Source organism: Emys orbicularis, chromosome 8, assembly GCF_028017835.1.
Source record: "Emys orbicularis isolate rEmyOrb1 chromosome 8, rEmyOrb1.hap1, whole genome shotgun sequence".
Classification (NCBI taxonomy): Eukaryota; Metazoa; Chordata; order Testudines; family Emydidae; genus Emys; species Emys orbicularis.
The window spans coordinates 12,651,440-12,668,155 of NC_088690.1; the positions used below are offsets into that span (position 1 = coordinate 12,651,440).

Consider the following 16,716-nt stretch of genomic DNA (forward strand, 5'->3'; position numbering starts at 1 on the left):
TTTCCCTAAAAAGGAAAGAAAAACAGAGTCCCTGTCTACTGTAATTTCCCTCCTCTCCCTGCAGACTTGCATATACAACTCAACAATCACAACCTCAACCCATAGCTAGCACTTTGTATCGTCAAAGTATTTTACAGGTGGTAACTAGTTAACCATCACCACACCCTGGGAGGTAGAGCAGTATTATCCCCATTTTACAGATGGGGAAACCAAGACATAGCAAGGTGAACGACTTGCCCATGATCACACAGTGAGTCAGCAAGAGACAAAGGATTAGAACTGTGCGATTCCTGGCTCCCAGTCCTGTGCTGAGTCTGTTATACAGTACTCCTCCTCCTTTCAGTGCTGTTGCATGGTAGTCAGGAAACCACTAGGCCATGTCATTTTCAGACAAAAGCTTCAACCCAGGGCATTAAAGCAGCAGGAGGAGAAGGCTCGCAGGTGAGAATGCAGACCATGCCCTGGGGGGCGTAGCTACCTCTTGGCACTTCATCTATTGCAGGCATACTCATCAGACCAGTCTGAGCAGTGCTGGATTCTGTCTCCGCAGAGGGCCCTGGGAATGCAGGTGCAATACTCAAAAAACACCGGTGTGCAGCTCCACCACTGAGTCCCACAAGGAGGGCAGCTAGCCACTAGGGTGAAAAAGAAAACAGGGACCATTGGCTCTTCTGCTTTTCTTACACATTACGTTTTAGACTTTACACTGGCAGATCTGAACTCTCACCTAGTAGACATTGATCGGCACAAGAAAGAATAGCTTTCACCCAGCACCAGAGTATTTAACCTTAAGCAGCCACCTAATTTCTTAGAGGCAGTAGATACTGGTGGGTACACGAAGCTGCCATGTAAAAGGGTCCCTCAGTCAGTACTATCTCCAGAAGTCAGGGACAGTTAGCTACCAGTGAGAGGAGCAGCCAGTTAACATTCATGACACACAAATGCCATTACTTGAATGTAATACATTATCTGTATATCAGAAAATAGCTATTCTAGATGCAACTGCTGATATGCATCAGTTCAGGTGTGCATGTTGTGGCTGAGATTTTTGAAACAGTTTAGGTGATTTAGACACACAGTTCCATTAATTTCAGTGGAAGATGTGTCTACTTTTCCTAGACTGCTTTGAAAATCCCAACCTTTAGCTTCAATTTTCAAATATGAACTTTTTTAGGTGTGTTAAATTCCAACTGGCACTTAGTAAGCTGCTGTAAACATTCATAAGAATCAGCCATTAGTTTTGAATTTTCACTGCTGGCTACAGTCATTCTTTGAGACAAAATCAATCCAAAGTCAGCGTACACCAGAGAATGAATGGCTCAGGGGATTGGCAATGGGCTATGAAGCCTTTCACCTCTAGGTCGTTAGTCTGAATATGGCCCAAGTTGTTAGTGATCAAGAGTTATTAGCATCAGATGTCTGCTTGGCAGCGTAAGTGAAATTAAATTGGTGGTGACTATCCAATGGCCATTGAACAGATGTCTACATAACAAAACCACCATATCTGGCATGCTTGTTGACAGTCTCAGCAGACAGACCAAGGACTGAGCGGGTCATAGAGCCTGAATGAAGGGCAAGGTTGAAGTAGCTTTGTGGGATGACATGAGGAAGTCTGCACTGTTGTTACTCACGTTCTATCTATCTCAGGGGTTCTTAAACTGGGGTTCGGGACCCTTCAGGGGATCGTGAGGTTATTACATGGGGGGTTGCAAGCTGTCAGCCTCCACCCCAAACCCAGCTTTGCCTTCAGCATTTATAATGGTGTTAAATACATAAAAAAGTGTTTTTAATGTATAATGCACTCAGAGGCTTGCTGTGTGAAAGGTGTCACCAGTACAAAAGTTTGAGAACCCCTGATCTATCTTGTGGGTAAAAGGAGGATGTCAGTCTCTGTGGTTGTCAGTCCACCATCCTTTACAAACACCAAGCCCTTTAACTATTGTTTACATCAGTGAAAAGAAGTGGCTGACTTACAGGTCCCCTTTTCATCAGAACAGTCTCCACAGTCATTCGCGCCATTACACTTCTTATCAGCATAGATCCAGTACACAGGGTTGCTGCAGCGGAAGATCAAGTATCCTGGCAGGTTACTGGGCAAATCATCTACAAGATGAGACACCTGGAGATAGTGAAATGTTCTAACTTCACTCAACAACAGTTGGACATAAATACAATGGCTGAGAAACCGATTATTAGCTATTAATATTATTTTACAATTCTCTGTTCTCCTTCCATGCAAGGATCTCAAAGCACTTGAAAAATATTAAACTACATGGCCCCCCTGGTAGATGGAGGGAAATATGCTTATTCCCCTTTTAAAAATGGGGAAACTGAGGCACTGAGCGTTTAAGTGACTTGCCCAAAGTGTCATGGGAAGTCTGCAGCAGAGCCAGGTGTACAGCCCAGATCTTCTGGATCCCTGTCCGCTACATTAACAAGACCATCTGTTCTGTAGCTGACTGAACCATAAATCAAAACCAGATCTTCCACATGCTAACACGATGCTCTGTCAATTGGGCCATTTAATCATATTGTGAATAACTTCATCAAAGGAGGAGGGAGGCCTCATGGTTAAGGCTCACAAGTGCAAATCAAGGGACCTGGATTCTTCTGTTTCTGGTTCTCCACAGACTCCTGGTGCAGCCTTGAACAAACCGGTCATTCAGCAGCTGGGTTATGAAGTGTTCTATTCAGTTATTCTGTGCTAAAGTAAGCTTTGAGTAAGGAGGAACATGAGGAAACCAGGGGTTGTGAGGAGCATGCACAGGAGGACTGGACAAACCATCACAGGGAGAAGATGTTTTAAAAAAAAAAAAAAAGCTTACTACATAATTTCTCCTGCTCATCCTCTCCATTAACACACTCTCTGATTCTGTTGCAGATCTGACTGGCTGAAAGGCAAGTCACTCTGTCATCACACAAAAAGCCAGTCTGATTACCTGAAGTCACACAGAAACGGTTCACTGAAAAGAAATCAGGACATAAATGAGCTTAGATACTGATTTATCTAACTAGGGTGATCAGATTTTACAGGGACAGTCCTGATATTTGAGGCTTTGTCTTATATAGATGCCTAATACCTCCCACCCCTGTTTTGATTTGTCACAATTGCTCTCTGGTCACCAGATCTAACAGACATTTCCACATTCACCAAGAGCACAAAAAGACGTTTTTAACCAGAAGAAAAACATTAGGAATTTCAGGAATTCAGCTGCCACCCTGGAACTGACCAACGGTCCATTTATACATGGATCCTACCTGCTAACATGCTCTACTACACTAGAGGCCTAAGTGTATTAAAATGTGATTACACCACCCACACTAAGTATTAGAGAGTTACAAGAATCCTATTAAAGCTCCAAGGACAAGTGTATGTTCAAAGTAGCGCTTGTCACCAAGAGTTTGGAATGGAGCAAATTCAGCTCTCTCCTTCTCTTCCTCTCCCCTATCTCCAGGTTTCAAGTGGCACCTTCTATGTCTAACTTATTGAAAAAATGGCAGCACTTTGCTTGGAGATTAACTAACTTGTTTAGACAGAAAAAAATAACAGACTGACCAGGAGTGGGTGGCGGGAGTCCAAATGTGACGGCAAAACCAATGACAGCACCTACGACGCCAAGTGCAAGCAGCGCAATAATGGAGATACAGAGGCATCTTCGAGTACAACTTAAACATGCACTGCATTCCTGGCAACGATCTGTGACAATAAAAGGGAACTAAATGTCAGAGGATTCACAAGTGACGAGCGGGGGTTAAAGTGAGTTGGACATTGTAAACTGTAGTTTAAGCAGACTGCAAAATTCTCACATTCATTCATTCTTCAAAGTTATTCCCAAAGTTTTTGAGCAAAGAAGAACTGGAAATATTTGAAATTCAAAACATGTGCTGTGTTGGTTAGTTTCATGGATCACATGGTATCATTTTTGTTACATGATTGGCTGTCTTATGGCACTGAGCAACAAAAGTGCACATACGGGCAAGTATAATTTAAAATTGAGAATTCACATTGTTATTGGTTACTATTTAGAACAGGGGTGGGCAAACTTTTTGGCCTCAGGGCCGCAACGGGTTTCATAAATTGTATGGAGGGCCGGTTAAGGGAGGGGGTCGTGGCCCGGCCCCCACCTCCTATCTGTCCCCCCCGGGGACTCCTGCCCCATCCAACCCCCCCTGTTCCCTGACGGCCCCTCTGGGACCCCTGCCCCATCCACACACCCCCACTCCCTGTCCCCTGACTGCCCCCAGACCCCCGCTGCTCCATCCACACACCCCTGCTCCCTGTCCCCTGACTGCCCCTGGACCTCCGCCACCCCATCCAACCTGTCCTCTCATTCCTGACAGCCCCCCGAGACCCCTGCCCCATCCAACCACCCCTTCTCCCTGTTCCCTGACTGCCCCCCGGAACCCCTGCCCCTGACTGCCCCCCACCGCCCCATCCAACCCTCCCTCCTTCCTGACTGCCCCCCGAGACCCCTGCCCCATTCAACTCCCTATTCCCCCCCACCCCTACCCACACCACTATACCACTGCCCCCCCTGACCACCAGCCCGAACTCCCCTGCCCTCTATCCAACCCCCCTGCTCCTTGCCCCCTTACCGCGCTGCCTGGAGCACTGGTGGCTGGCAGCGCTACAGCCGCGCTGCCTAGCTGGAGCTGGGCCACGCCGCCACCGCCACCACGCAGCACAGAGCACTGGGTCAGGCCGGGCTCTGCAGCTGCACTGCCCCAGGGGCTTACAGCCCAGCCGCCCAAAGCATTGTGCCGGCGGCAGGGCGAGCGAGCTGAGGCTGTGGGGGAGGGGAGACAGCAGGGGAGGTGCCGGGGGCTAGCCTCCTAGGCCAGGAGCTCAGGGGCCGAGCAGGACGGTCCCGCGGGCTGGATATGTCCCATGGGCCGTAGTTTGCCCACCCCTGATTTAGAATGTCCTTTCGGTAAACATCTGATCTTAACATTTGGTTTCATAACTACTCATTATTATTTATTATTTGTATAGTGGTGTTGCCTAGAAACCCTCGACACAGACCAGGACCTCATTGTGGTATGTGCTGCACAGACACAGAACAAAAAGATGCTCCATGCGCCAAAGAGCTGACTTGTGCTAACTAAGCTTGTTCACTAGAATATTTGCAGCAAAACGAACACAAAAGGACTCAAACTCAGTCAGAGCAAACTTAGGTTTAAAAATTAAAATGAACATTCACCAAGGTCTTTTTACACCTCAGCTCTGTTTCTAACATCTCAAAAATCTCTGAGCATAATCTGTTAAGGATTTAGTCTGTGTGTTCTCTCTCTGTCAGCACACTCCTTAGTAATGCTGTCAATGCCAGCAGATCAGTGACACAGTAAATTGAAACAGAGGCAATAATGTGCAAGAGCTGAATGAAAGGTTAAATTCAAAACTGTACCGAACATATTCAAGTGTAATGTGAAATGAGAAGAACTTTGCTCCGCTACAGTATCTTTCCTCCAGGAAGCTCAAAACCCTTTACAAAGGTGATGGGCGCTACTATAATAAAACCTAAAGTAAAGCAAGCTCTTGTCATTTTACAGATGAGGGTAACTAAGGCACAGGAGAGTTAAATAACAGAAAAAGTCAGAGGTAGGGCTAGGAACAGATCCCCAGGAGAAATCCTGGCCCATTAAATGAGTGGCAAAACTCTCATCAACGTCAATGAATTCTTTGTGTCAGTCTTCACTGCAGAGGGTGTGAGGGAAATCCCCACACCTGAGATGTACTTTTTAGATGACAAATCTGAGGAGCTGTCCCAGATTGAGGTGTCAGTAGAGACGGATTTAGAACAAACTGCTACATTAAATAGTAATAAGCAGCGCCCTACCAAATTCACAGCCATGAAAAACGCGTCATGGACCGTGAAATCTGTATAGTAAAGGGTAAAAGCACACAAAAGACCAGATTTCACGGGGAGACCAGCATTTCCCAAATTGGGGGTCCTGACGCAAAAGTTGCAGGGGGGGGATCGCAAGGTTATTTTAGGGGGTCGCAGTATTGCTACCCTTACTTCTGTGCTGCCTTCAGAACTGAGTGGCTGGAGAGTGGCGGCTGTTGGCATACCATACCATGCCATCCTTACTTGTTCACTGCTGCTGGCGCCAGCTCTGCTTTCAGAGCTGGGCTCCCAGCCAGCACCTGCTGCTCTCCAGCTGCCCAGCTCTGAAGGCAACACTGCCACCAGCAGCAGCGCAGAAGTAAGGGTAGCAGTACCACAACCCGCCTACAAATAACCTTGTGACCCGCCCAATCAACACTGTGAAATTTCAGATTTAAATAGCTGAAATCATGAAATTTATGATGTTTAAAATCCTATCACCAGGAAATTGACCAAAATGGACTGTGAATTTGGTAGGGCCCTAGTAATAAGTCACCAGGACCAGATGGTATTCACCCAAGAGTTCTGTAGGAACTCAAATATGAAATCGCAGAACCACTAACTGTGGTAGGTAACCCAATGCTTAAAATCAGCCTCTGTACCAGATAACTGGAGGACAGCTAATGTAATGCTGATTTTTAAGAAAGGACTCCAGAAGCGATCCTGGCAATTACAGGTCGGTAAGCCTCACAAATTGGTTGAAATGATAGTAAAGAACAGAATTATCAGACACATCGATGAATACAAAATGTTGGGGAAAAGTCAAAATGGCTTCTGTAAAGGGAAATCATGCCTCACCAATCAATGGAAAGAGGTAAATAGCAGAGTGCCCCAAAGATCTGTACAGGGACCACTGCTGTTCAACATATTTAGGGCTACTATACGTCCGGATTTCCCCAGACATGTCCGGCTTTTCGCTCTTTAAATAGCCGTCCGGGGGGGATTTCTAAAAATCTAAAAATGTCCGGGATTTCCCCCCGGTTGGCTATTTATCGACCGAAAAGCGGCTGACAGGGCGGCCGAGCGCCGCTCGCATTGGGGCCTCGGCAGCCAAAGCCCCTTCCCGGCTCCCCCCATCCCCTGCAGCCTTAGCACGCCGCCCGGCAGCGCTGGGGGGCGGGGCTGTGCGCCTGTGAGGGAACACGGCGGCGGGGCTGGCAACGGCGGCCAGAGCCCCTCCCCTGCTTCCCCCCTCCTCCACAACCTCAGCACGCCGCTTGGCAGCGCTCGGGCGGGGCGGAGCGGGGCGCTTCTTGGGGTGCGGAGCCAAACACCTGCTCTAAGCCGAGTGGCACGGTAAGGGGGCCGGGGAGTTGGAGAAGGGGGGCAGTCAGGGGACAGGGAGTGAGTGGGGTGGATGGGTCGGGAGTTCGGGGGGGCTGTCAGGGGGGCAGGGGTGTGGAGAGGGGTTGGGACAGTCAGGGACAGGGAGGGTTAGATGGGTCCGGGGTTCTGGGGGGGCTGTCAGGGGGGCAGGGGTGTGGAGAGGGGTTGGGACAGTCAGGGACAGGGAGCAGGGGGGGTTAGATGGGTCGGGGGTTCTGGGGGGCTGTCAGGGGGCGGGAAGTGGGAGGGAGTGGCTAGGGGGCGGGGCTACCCTCTCCCCCCAGAGTGTCCTCTTTTTTGAAAGTTCAGATATGGTAACCCTAAACATATTCATAAATGATCTGGACAAAGGGGAAATAGTGAAGTGGCAAAGTTTTCAGGCAATACAAAATTACTCAAGATAGTTAAGTCCAAAGCTGACTGCAAGAGTTACTCTCGCTAAACTAGGTGCCTGGGCAACAAAATGGCAGATGAAGTTCAATGTTGATAAATGCAAAGTAATGCACATTGGAAACCATAATCCCAACCGTACATAAAAAAGATGGGGTCTAAATTAGAGCTGTTACCACTCAAGAAAGAGATCTTGGAGTCATCATAGAAGTTTTCTGAAAACTTCTGTTCAATGTGCAGCAGCCACCAAAAAAGCTAACAGAATATTAGGAACCATTAAGGAAAGGGATAGATAATAAAATAGAAAAGATTATAATGCCACTATCTAAATCCATGGTACCCCCACATCACAAATACTGCGTGCAGTTCTGGCTGCCCCATCTCAACAAAGATATGTTAGAATTGGAAAAGATACAGAGAAGCAAAAAAATGATTAGTGGTATGGAACAACTTCCATATGAGGACAGATTAAAAAACTGGGACTGTTCAGTTTAGAAAAGAGACAACTAAAGGGGAATATGATAGAGGTCTATAAAGTTATGAATGGCATGGAGAAAAAGTATTATTTACCTCTTCACATAACATAAGAACTAGGGGTCACCCAATTAAATTAATAGGCAGCTGGTTTAAACAAAACAACACATAGTCAACCTGTGGAACTCGTTGCCAGGGGATGTTGTGAAGGCCAAAAGTATACCGGGTTCAAAAAAGAATTAGATACATTCATGGAAGATAGGTCCTTCAATGGTTATTAGTCAAGATAGTCAGGGATGCAACCCCATGCTCGGAGTGTCCCTCCTCTCACCACTAGTATGTTACATTCTGCTATAGGGACACAGCCAATACTAATGAGAAATTGTTACAGAATAGACCCTCACAATGACTACTTACATTTCCAGAGAAAAGAATCAGAGAGTTGGAGTTGTAATAGACCATTAAAAAAAAAAAAAAAGAAAAAACAGAGCAAAACCTAGGAAATGAAATGATCAAACTGCATTTTTACAACTTTAAGGTTACACAGTTAAGTCCCCAAAAGTCAGGAAATGTGAAAGTTAAAGCTGAACACAAACCCTTAACTCTGTTCCCTTATATGTCCGTATTATGTCTACAAATTCAGCATCACATTTCCATAGAATCACACGTTTCTAAAGTAGTCGGGGGAAAAGACCCGATTTCAGTATGTTGTTTGAGAAATAGTATGTAGTCACATAATTAAAGACTATCATAATGCATCAGTCCAAAGGAATAGAATTAAGTTGTATGTTCCACCTTTTTTCCCCCCCTGACCTTGAGTGTTATCTGCAAAATCGTAATGTTGCATTAACACAGTGTTTGCATTTCATTAGCAATTTGTCAAGTGCCAGCTGTGCTCAGTGGTGTACAAACATGAATGAAAGCATGGTCTTTGGCCCACTGCTGCTGAGATTTTGGCCCCATTTGAAAGACACACAATTCACCTTTGTTCAGGGAACCGTTCATCTCCAAAGGCAAACATTTCAGAAAATCATGAGCATGTGAAAATAGAATGTGTGTTTATGACACAAAAGTGTTTACAAACATTAAGTATAATGATTGCAACCAATGCTACCGCTGTGAGAAAGATAGCAATAAAGTGCCATTGTTTCCTGACTTGCAAATATTTCCTACTGAATTTTATTATTTTCACATTTTTATTTTTAAATGGACAATAAACAACAATGGCTGAAGTTGGCAATGCAGATGTCACCCCGATGAGTATAGGACATTGTTTTTTTGAAACACATGAAGAACTTGCAGGGCGTTTAGACATTCTTCATGATCTCTTCCTTCACAAAAAGATTCCGTTGCTACAAGATGTTGCATGCAGTACTAGGTACCAAATAGCATGCCATTTCCCTACCAGCAAAAGGCAGCTTATACCCATCAGTTTTATATTCATTAATAAAAGAAAAGCCACCCAAGAAACTGTAAAACATTGCTTGTATTTTATATTATGTGGATAAGAAGAATGTATCTATTGATTTCCACTTTCTTTACCAAGCCACTCAATTATACTTTATTAATTACCTCTTTCTTCAGAGGAGGACTTTGTTGAGTCAAATAAGATTCCACCAAAACTTCTCTATAAATAAGAGAAATAAAATACATAGCTTAAAAGAAGCAATGTTTACAGGTAATTTCAAATAACGTTAGTTACATTTTTCTGGTGCTTCTGTGTCATTTTATATGTAAATACATTTTATACATCTCATTACCTTTATATAAAAAGAAAGATGAAATTATCTTAAAATGTGGAAGATATTTCATTAACAAGATGGTTGCTAGATCGTCTTTGCATCTCATTCACCCATTTGTAAAGCAAAAGCTAATACAATTTCAGCATTTAAGATAAAATATTTTTCTTTTGGTGGAATTACTTTTACGTATAAACAACTAGCTATTGTACAGCAACCAGCAGGAAAGAGGCCAGACAAATTGAATGCATATCAGCATTCTTTAAAAAGTCATTACATTTTTCGAAGGGGATAAAATTACCTGAGGATGAGTTCTGTTCATATTTAGGTATAGCCACAATGTTTTACTTAATAGGAGTTGAAAAAGCCTTGGAATTTTTTTCCAGTACAGGGTTCAGCCATGCCATTTGCAGGCAGATCGTCTCTTTCAGATGGTTCTGTTTTAATGAGCGTCTACACCATGAAGGGCACTGCTGCTGTGTTACCTGGTTACTAAGAGAAACAGAGGTAGACAGGAAAGAGTCATTCTAATCTATAGTCATACACATATGATACAGGGTCTGATGGATGGCAGGAGAGGCAGCATCAGCCTTTTCTCTGGCTCTGGGCGGAAGTGAGAGAGAGTTGGGTGGTCATAGCCTGGTCCCTAGTGGACACATTAGCAAACACCACACAGCTCAGCACAACTAAAGCTGCACTTGGAGCTGGGCTGGCAGGGCGGGAGGCGCTTTGGCAGAGCTGCAGGAAAGGCGGCGGTCTGTCTGCAATAGCATTAGCTGGCCCCAGCCGGAATGCTGAGTGTCACTGTGTTAACAAACAGACTAGAAGTTACTGTGGCTGCAGACACACTAGGTAACTGCCACAGAGCGTTGGCGTAGGCTTTCTGGAAGTGCTCGTCACCGGCCTGACTCTGCTCCCGCTGAAGTGTGTGTAGAGCTCCCACTGCCTGCCGTGGGAGCAGAGAGGCCCGGGGGTACTTTGGAAAAGCCCATCCTTCTAACCTTGCCCGTCTGAGTCCATTTTTCATCTTTCTGCCTTCAGTGTCAGGGAAAGACGCTCCCTTTGGTTTGTGGGAAAGTGCTAGAAAGGAAATAGATGGCAGCGCCATGATACACAGCCCCAAGATGAAAGGGAGATCAAAGCAACCAAGGACAAATGTGTGTGTGGCAGGTAGGAAAGGGACAGATCCTCTCCCCAGAACAAAGACACCATTAGGGACCCTCCTCCCTCATGGAATCCCAGAGCCCAGGCTCCAGCCCTCGCCCAAATAGCTACAGTGCAATTTTGTAGCCCTGCAAGCCTGAGGCAGCTGACCTGGGCCAGCCTGGGGTGTTTTATGGTAGTGTACGTACCCTTAGGATCTGAATTTTCAAAGGTGCTCAGCACTTCTGAGAATCTAACTCCTAGCAGGCCTGATTTCCCTCTTTTACATTGGCGTGAAGTAGGAGGACCCTCCTTCAAAAAATCAACAGAGTTAGAACCAGTGTGAGGAGAATCAGGCCTGCTAAGAGTCCATGCAACAGGGATAACACTTACCTACCCTGGAGGGGCGCGCAGGCTCAGTATGTATTGGTGCCATGCTTTGAAGTAGTAAAGGGCTCTATATAACGTAGATAATACTCCAGCCCCTCTGCTATAGCTTTTGACAGCAGTACATAGCAAACCAACTGAACAGGAATTTTCTTCTCCCTTTTCTTTCTAGTTTCAGCGTGGATTTTGAAAACAAACCCAAGAACTGATGGCAGGATTAAAAGAAAGAGCCAGTTAATTTAAGCCTAATATTCAAAACTTTCAGAACCACCACCACCGCACCTTTTTCTGTGTATCTTCCTTCCACCCCTCCTTTCCCCTCATTTTAACTCCACTGCTATTTGACTCAGGCTTTATCTTTCCCTGCTGGTGGATGTGAGCCCAACAATGGGTGCAAGTAGCAAAAGGACAGATGCTGCTTTGCTGTAGTCTGCAAACCCAACTTCGCTGGCACCAGCACATCTTCACAGAGGAGTCACTGGGTCGGGCAAGAGAGCCTCTACTGCTTCTTTCCCCAACAATGTAAGAAAAAGGAATTTGTGTTTGTTTTATTCTAGTATAGGACATTGGCTTAGGTCTAAGGTCTTACATGTGTCCATCATCTGACTATTTCCTCCTCTGCAGGAGGTAAAAGAATAGGAGCTGGCAAGCAGGGCCGGCTCCAGGTTTTCTGCCGCCCCAAGCGGCGAAAAAAAAACAACCCGATTAGGCGGCACTTCGGCAGCAGCTCAAAGAGGAAGAAAGGGACTGAGGGACCCACCGCCGAATTCCCAGAGTGCCGCCCCATTGTACTGGCCACCCCAGGCACCTGCTTCCTTCACTGGTGCCTGGAGCCGGCCCTGCTGGCAAGGCACACATCTCCCTTCCCCCCCAAGTCCCATCTCCACTGTGGGAGCACATCATCATACTTCACCTGTAGGGTGAAATGTATGGGGCCTGTGTGTGATGTGGGAGGGGAAAGGGAGATTGATCAGGAAATGGGGTGACCCAGGGATCTGCAGGAGGGCTGTGGATGGAAATAAAATGGAATGCTGGTGGTTAGGGGAAAGAAGGTAAATAGTGGGGACAGCAGCAGCTCAGAGGAGAGGTCAGAGCTTTGTCTGGCAATGCAGGTACATCATGTGACTCCTGGGTAAACCAGTAAGCAGACAGTAATAACTACAAAACAAACAGCTCAGGGCACCGCCCTTATTCAACACTCCCACATGCTATTTTACTAGCGACTTAGCAGAACAGAGCTTACTGAGGACAACAGCCGCTGTCAGGAGCAGAATTTAATTTTCCAGACATGGTGTAATACCTGTCACCTTCTTGAAAATGTAAGGAGGATGATAAGGAGATACCTAGATAGTGAGCTGGTACTAGGATTGTGATTTAGGGATGGGCATATACACAGCTATTGCAATGGGAAAGTTATTGTCTGTTTTAATATGATAGCACCCAGGGCAGAGGATGGTTATCTGAAATCGAGAAATAACAATGAATCATCCTCACAGGCACTAAAGCAAAAGCAGTTGCTGTGCCTCTAGTTCCACAAAGATTAGTAGTGAAAAGGAAACATTCCAAACTAGAAAAGAATTGGAAAACTAAAATCGGTTTTAACCCAGAGGTAAATGCAAATAGGAGAGACACTTGAGGCACGATCCACATTAACAGGAAAGGAGAATATTACTTCCAACATAGGTCTTCAGAAGATGCTGCTTTCTTCTGTAGTGTAGATCCAGTTAGAATTAGTGTGCTTTGACAAGGGAGAGGCTAAGCTATATCTTAATCATCCAAATATTGCTAGGTCATCGCTATAAGGGAACTTCAATTTTCTTTCCAGTCTTTCGCTCTCTAGCTCAAACATACCCAAAGAAGCCTTGAGACTCTGGGCACATAAGATTTATTGCTGGGCACAAACATATAGCAAACATCTAATGAGATACGGTCACGCTTCATTTGTGATAGGACCCTAGGTGATGCATCAGTTTCCACATATCTAATCACCTTGGGCTACCCTATACCTACCAGTTCAAATGTCCAAGCCCATAGCACATCTTAGGTCAGCCTCTTGCTCAGACTGATGCTCCCCTACTAGTTTAAGATTGCCCCTGCAGTCTCAACATGATAGATACTGTCCAAGCATAAAGGGCTAGTTCCTGCCCGGGCAAGATTTACAGCTTAAATGACTGTTCTAGGAGAACATACTCTGGCAGGGGGGGAAGCACTGAACACACAAGCAGACTGGTGCCATAGAAGTTTGTTAAAGATACTCCATACAAACCATTTACGAAAATATTACATACAATAGTCAAAAATATTGATCTAGCGGTTTAAGGAGCTTTGTAATATCCTCAATTAGGGTTGCAGTTCCTCTTTGGGAAGACTACTATGTTGAAAAAACAAAGCTACAAGTGGCTTGGCATGTGGTCTCCTTGCAGTTCTGGATATGCTAAATGTTCTAAGTTTAGACCTAAAATGGTGGTGTAAATTAATGCACAAGGATTTTCAATTAGATGTTCTGGTACCAGTGATGCTGAGTGTAATTGCTTATGACCACAATACATACAGAATTTACAGCTGCTGTTGAGGAGAGTAAGACCAGAACCATGTGCCTCTATAAAAATAGGTCCTCCCAATTGGCTTGTCATACAAGCTTCTTTTTTTTTTTAAAAACAGTGTTAAAATAGGAATGACAAAAGAAGAGCTCAGGGAGGCTAGTTATCCACCATCCTCTTCTGGGATCATTCTAAATAACTGGAATGATCCTAACCCGCATGATCACATTCGAGATCCAAAGTAGAGTTAACAAAGACTCATAGCTCCATATTCTGCTCTTAAGTCTAAGAACCAGCAAGGACATTTCATCTTTTTCAGTCACTAAGAAATCAGAGACCAGCACACTCTCTGCTGTAGCCTACTACAGAACACTTGGGTTTACGCAGGGGGATTATATATAAATCCCAGCTCAATCAGGAACTGTCTTTGGTCAAAATCAGAACCTTTGTACCTCAGTTTCTCCATCTACTAAAGTAATATTTGCCAGCCTTGTAGGGTGATGCGAGCCCTAACTAGATGGATGCAGAGTAATAAAATTAGTGGAACAGATAAGCATATAAATTTATGACTTCCACTCACCTAGGACTCTGATGGTACAATAACGAAGCTATGGCCACTGCACCATGGGGAGCAGGAATTATCAGTCTTTTGTAACTTAAATCATACATTGCTTATTGAGCAACGGAGATGCTAGGATTCCTGTTTCTAAGTTTAGATGTTTTTGAGTTCTCAAAACAAGAGAGAAAAGGGAACAAGTACAATAATATGGGGAACAGGAAGGTGAGGAAGTAGTTAGTCCCTCATCTACAATATCTTAATGCAATTTACTAAAGTTTTCATTTTTGGGCAGAGCCAAAACCCAAATCACTACACACAAAATTAGTGTTTCAGAAAACAGAGAATCTGAATATAAGGAAGAGGAATAGAGATTGTTTTGCCATCTTAAAAACTGGTAAATAAGACCTAGGTCTGCTCCAATAATGGTTACAAACTACTGTATTTTCAAATACCAAGATGACTGAATTGCCGTCTGTATTTAGAGTAGGAACTGCTGGCATTAGTTTGATTCTGATAATGGACCTGGATAAAACCTGAAATGTATAATACTGTGAAAGTCTGGTTCCTTGGACTATAGTTTTGTTTATAGAAATTAATACCTTGAGAAGTTCATTACAGGAACTCAACTTTTGTAGGTGTCACCCATGGTAGAGTGTTACTGAGTCCTGGACTTCAGCATCTATTCATTGTATAGTAACATTTCAGGTAAGTAACAAGGCCCAAGACTTGAACCTTTATTTATATCTATTTGTTGATTTGTTTCTTCCTTTCATTTCTGGTTTTCAGAAGTTTAAGCAGATATTACAGCTCAAAATAAAAACTAGAAGCTGATGATTAACCCAAATATAATTAAAAATTTAAACATTTGAAAACATCCACCTTTAGAAATACAAGTTAAGAAAAAACAGTTTTACACTCATGAGTTAAAAATTAAAGTCATTGACAAAATGAAAGCTGTACTATACATAGTGAAACAGGCAACTGGACAGTTATACTTTCAGTGAGGCTATATAAACACTATTTCCCGCATTTACACATCACAGGGAAAACAGATTCAATGCTACATATATGCTATATTCAATGCTAGTTATAAGTCAAAATTTGGGATAATTAAAATGTCTTCAGAGACTGCACTGCAGACAAAGTTAGTGCAAAGAATACCAGCCATAGCCACTGGTATAAAGTCTGCATTTGCACCTAAAGATTTTAAACTGTCATTGCACAAGTTACAGTTAATGCTGATGTGCTAGTATCAAACAAGGCTGTGTACTGATGTCTGAAGTACATAACTGCATAGAAATGAGAGTCTTAGGACTGATTACTACTACAGATATAGAAAAAGCTATTTTTGGGCATCAGATTATGAAACAGTTTTTAAAGCACTGCACAACCAACCATCACATTTTTAGACCCTTGTATAACCTAGGTATTTAATAAAGACATGTTAAGAACAGCATTTCACTCCAACTTTCATGATTGTAAGTTAGATCCTCTTTCAATGCCACATCAACCAAAAGTTACTATGTAATTGGGCTTAAATTCAGTGTTTGTACAATAACACACTAGACCCCTTGAAGAATGAGATTCTGAACTTCTTACACCTTCATGACAAAAAAGTAAGGTGCACATAGTTTTGAAGAGAACACCGATTTGTAGCAGCTCTGTGTATGCTTACCACATATAGCAAGCACCACAGTGTATGTGGTATGCACTCTAAGTATGGACCCATAATACATGATCTATAACCACAACTATATAGTCCTCAAACTTTAGAAACTTACTAAATGCATACCCTTTTCTAAACCTCACTCTCAACCAAACTTAAAATTATTCTTCTGGTTTTAATTCATGCAATGAGCTATTCTCTGGACGTCTCAAGTATAATTTTTGCTCGAGTACAAAAGCTATGCAAAACCAGTAGATTTCTATTGCCTACTTCTAACCTGAATGTGGACAATCGGATAAAGTTCAAAAAGTTAAAGATATCTGAGACATAATTTTGGCCAGTTTCTAAACATTTGCAAAGAGACTTCGTAAGGAAAACCATCACAGTCCCTTCTTGCTTATAGATGCCTAGCAGGCACCACTAGATCGTAGCTGCTGTAGTAAAGAATAGAACTGTGTTGGACAAACTAGCTATAACAATATTCTCACATAACTAATACAATTCAGTAACAGTATTTACTAATGTAGCAGAATGTGGTAAAGTTGCATATATTAGGGGGATGCTGTAGATGAGTCTCATACTAAGTGCATCATGGTTAATTGAG

General features: G+C 43.8%; 1 protein-coding gene across 1 annotated transcript; it reads right to left on the reverse strand.

Moving 5' to 3' along the window:
* Positions 1-489: 489 nt before the first annotated feature.
* Positions 490-10,139, reverse strand: LDLRAD1 (low density lipoprotein receptor class A domain containing 1). Its single transcript, XM_065410196.1, has 6 exons — positions 10,119-10,139; positions 9,651-9,705; positions 3,557-3,697; positions 2,826-2,963; positions 1,975-2,103; positions 490-635 (listed from the first exon to the last, which is right to left on the reverse strand). Exons 1-6 carry the CDS (start codon positions 10,137-10,139, stop codon positions 490-492), a joined length of 630 nt encoding a protein of 209 aa, XP_065266268.1.
* Between the last annotated feature and the right edge of the window lie 6,577 nt (positions 10,140-16,716).

Excerpts from the sequence above, each read along its gene's own strand:
- LDLRAD1 (XM_065410196.1), bottom strand. The coding sequence starts at position 10,139 with ATGAACAGAACTCATCCTCAG. Across the intron at positions 3,698-9,650 it reads GTCCTCCTCTGAAGAAAGAG|ATCGTTGCCAGGAATGCAGT; the intron begins GTAATTAATAAA and ends TTATTGTCACAG. Across the intron at positions 2,104-2,825 it reads TGAGCAGGAGAAATTATGTA|ATGATTTGCCCAGTAACCTG; the intron begins GTAAGCTTTTTT and ends CTCATCTTGTAG.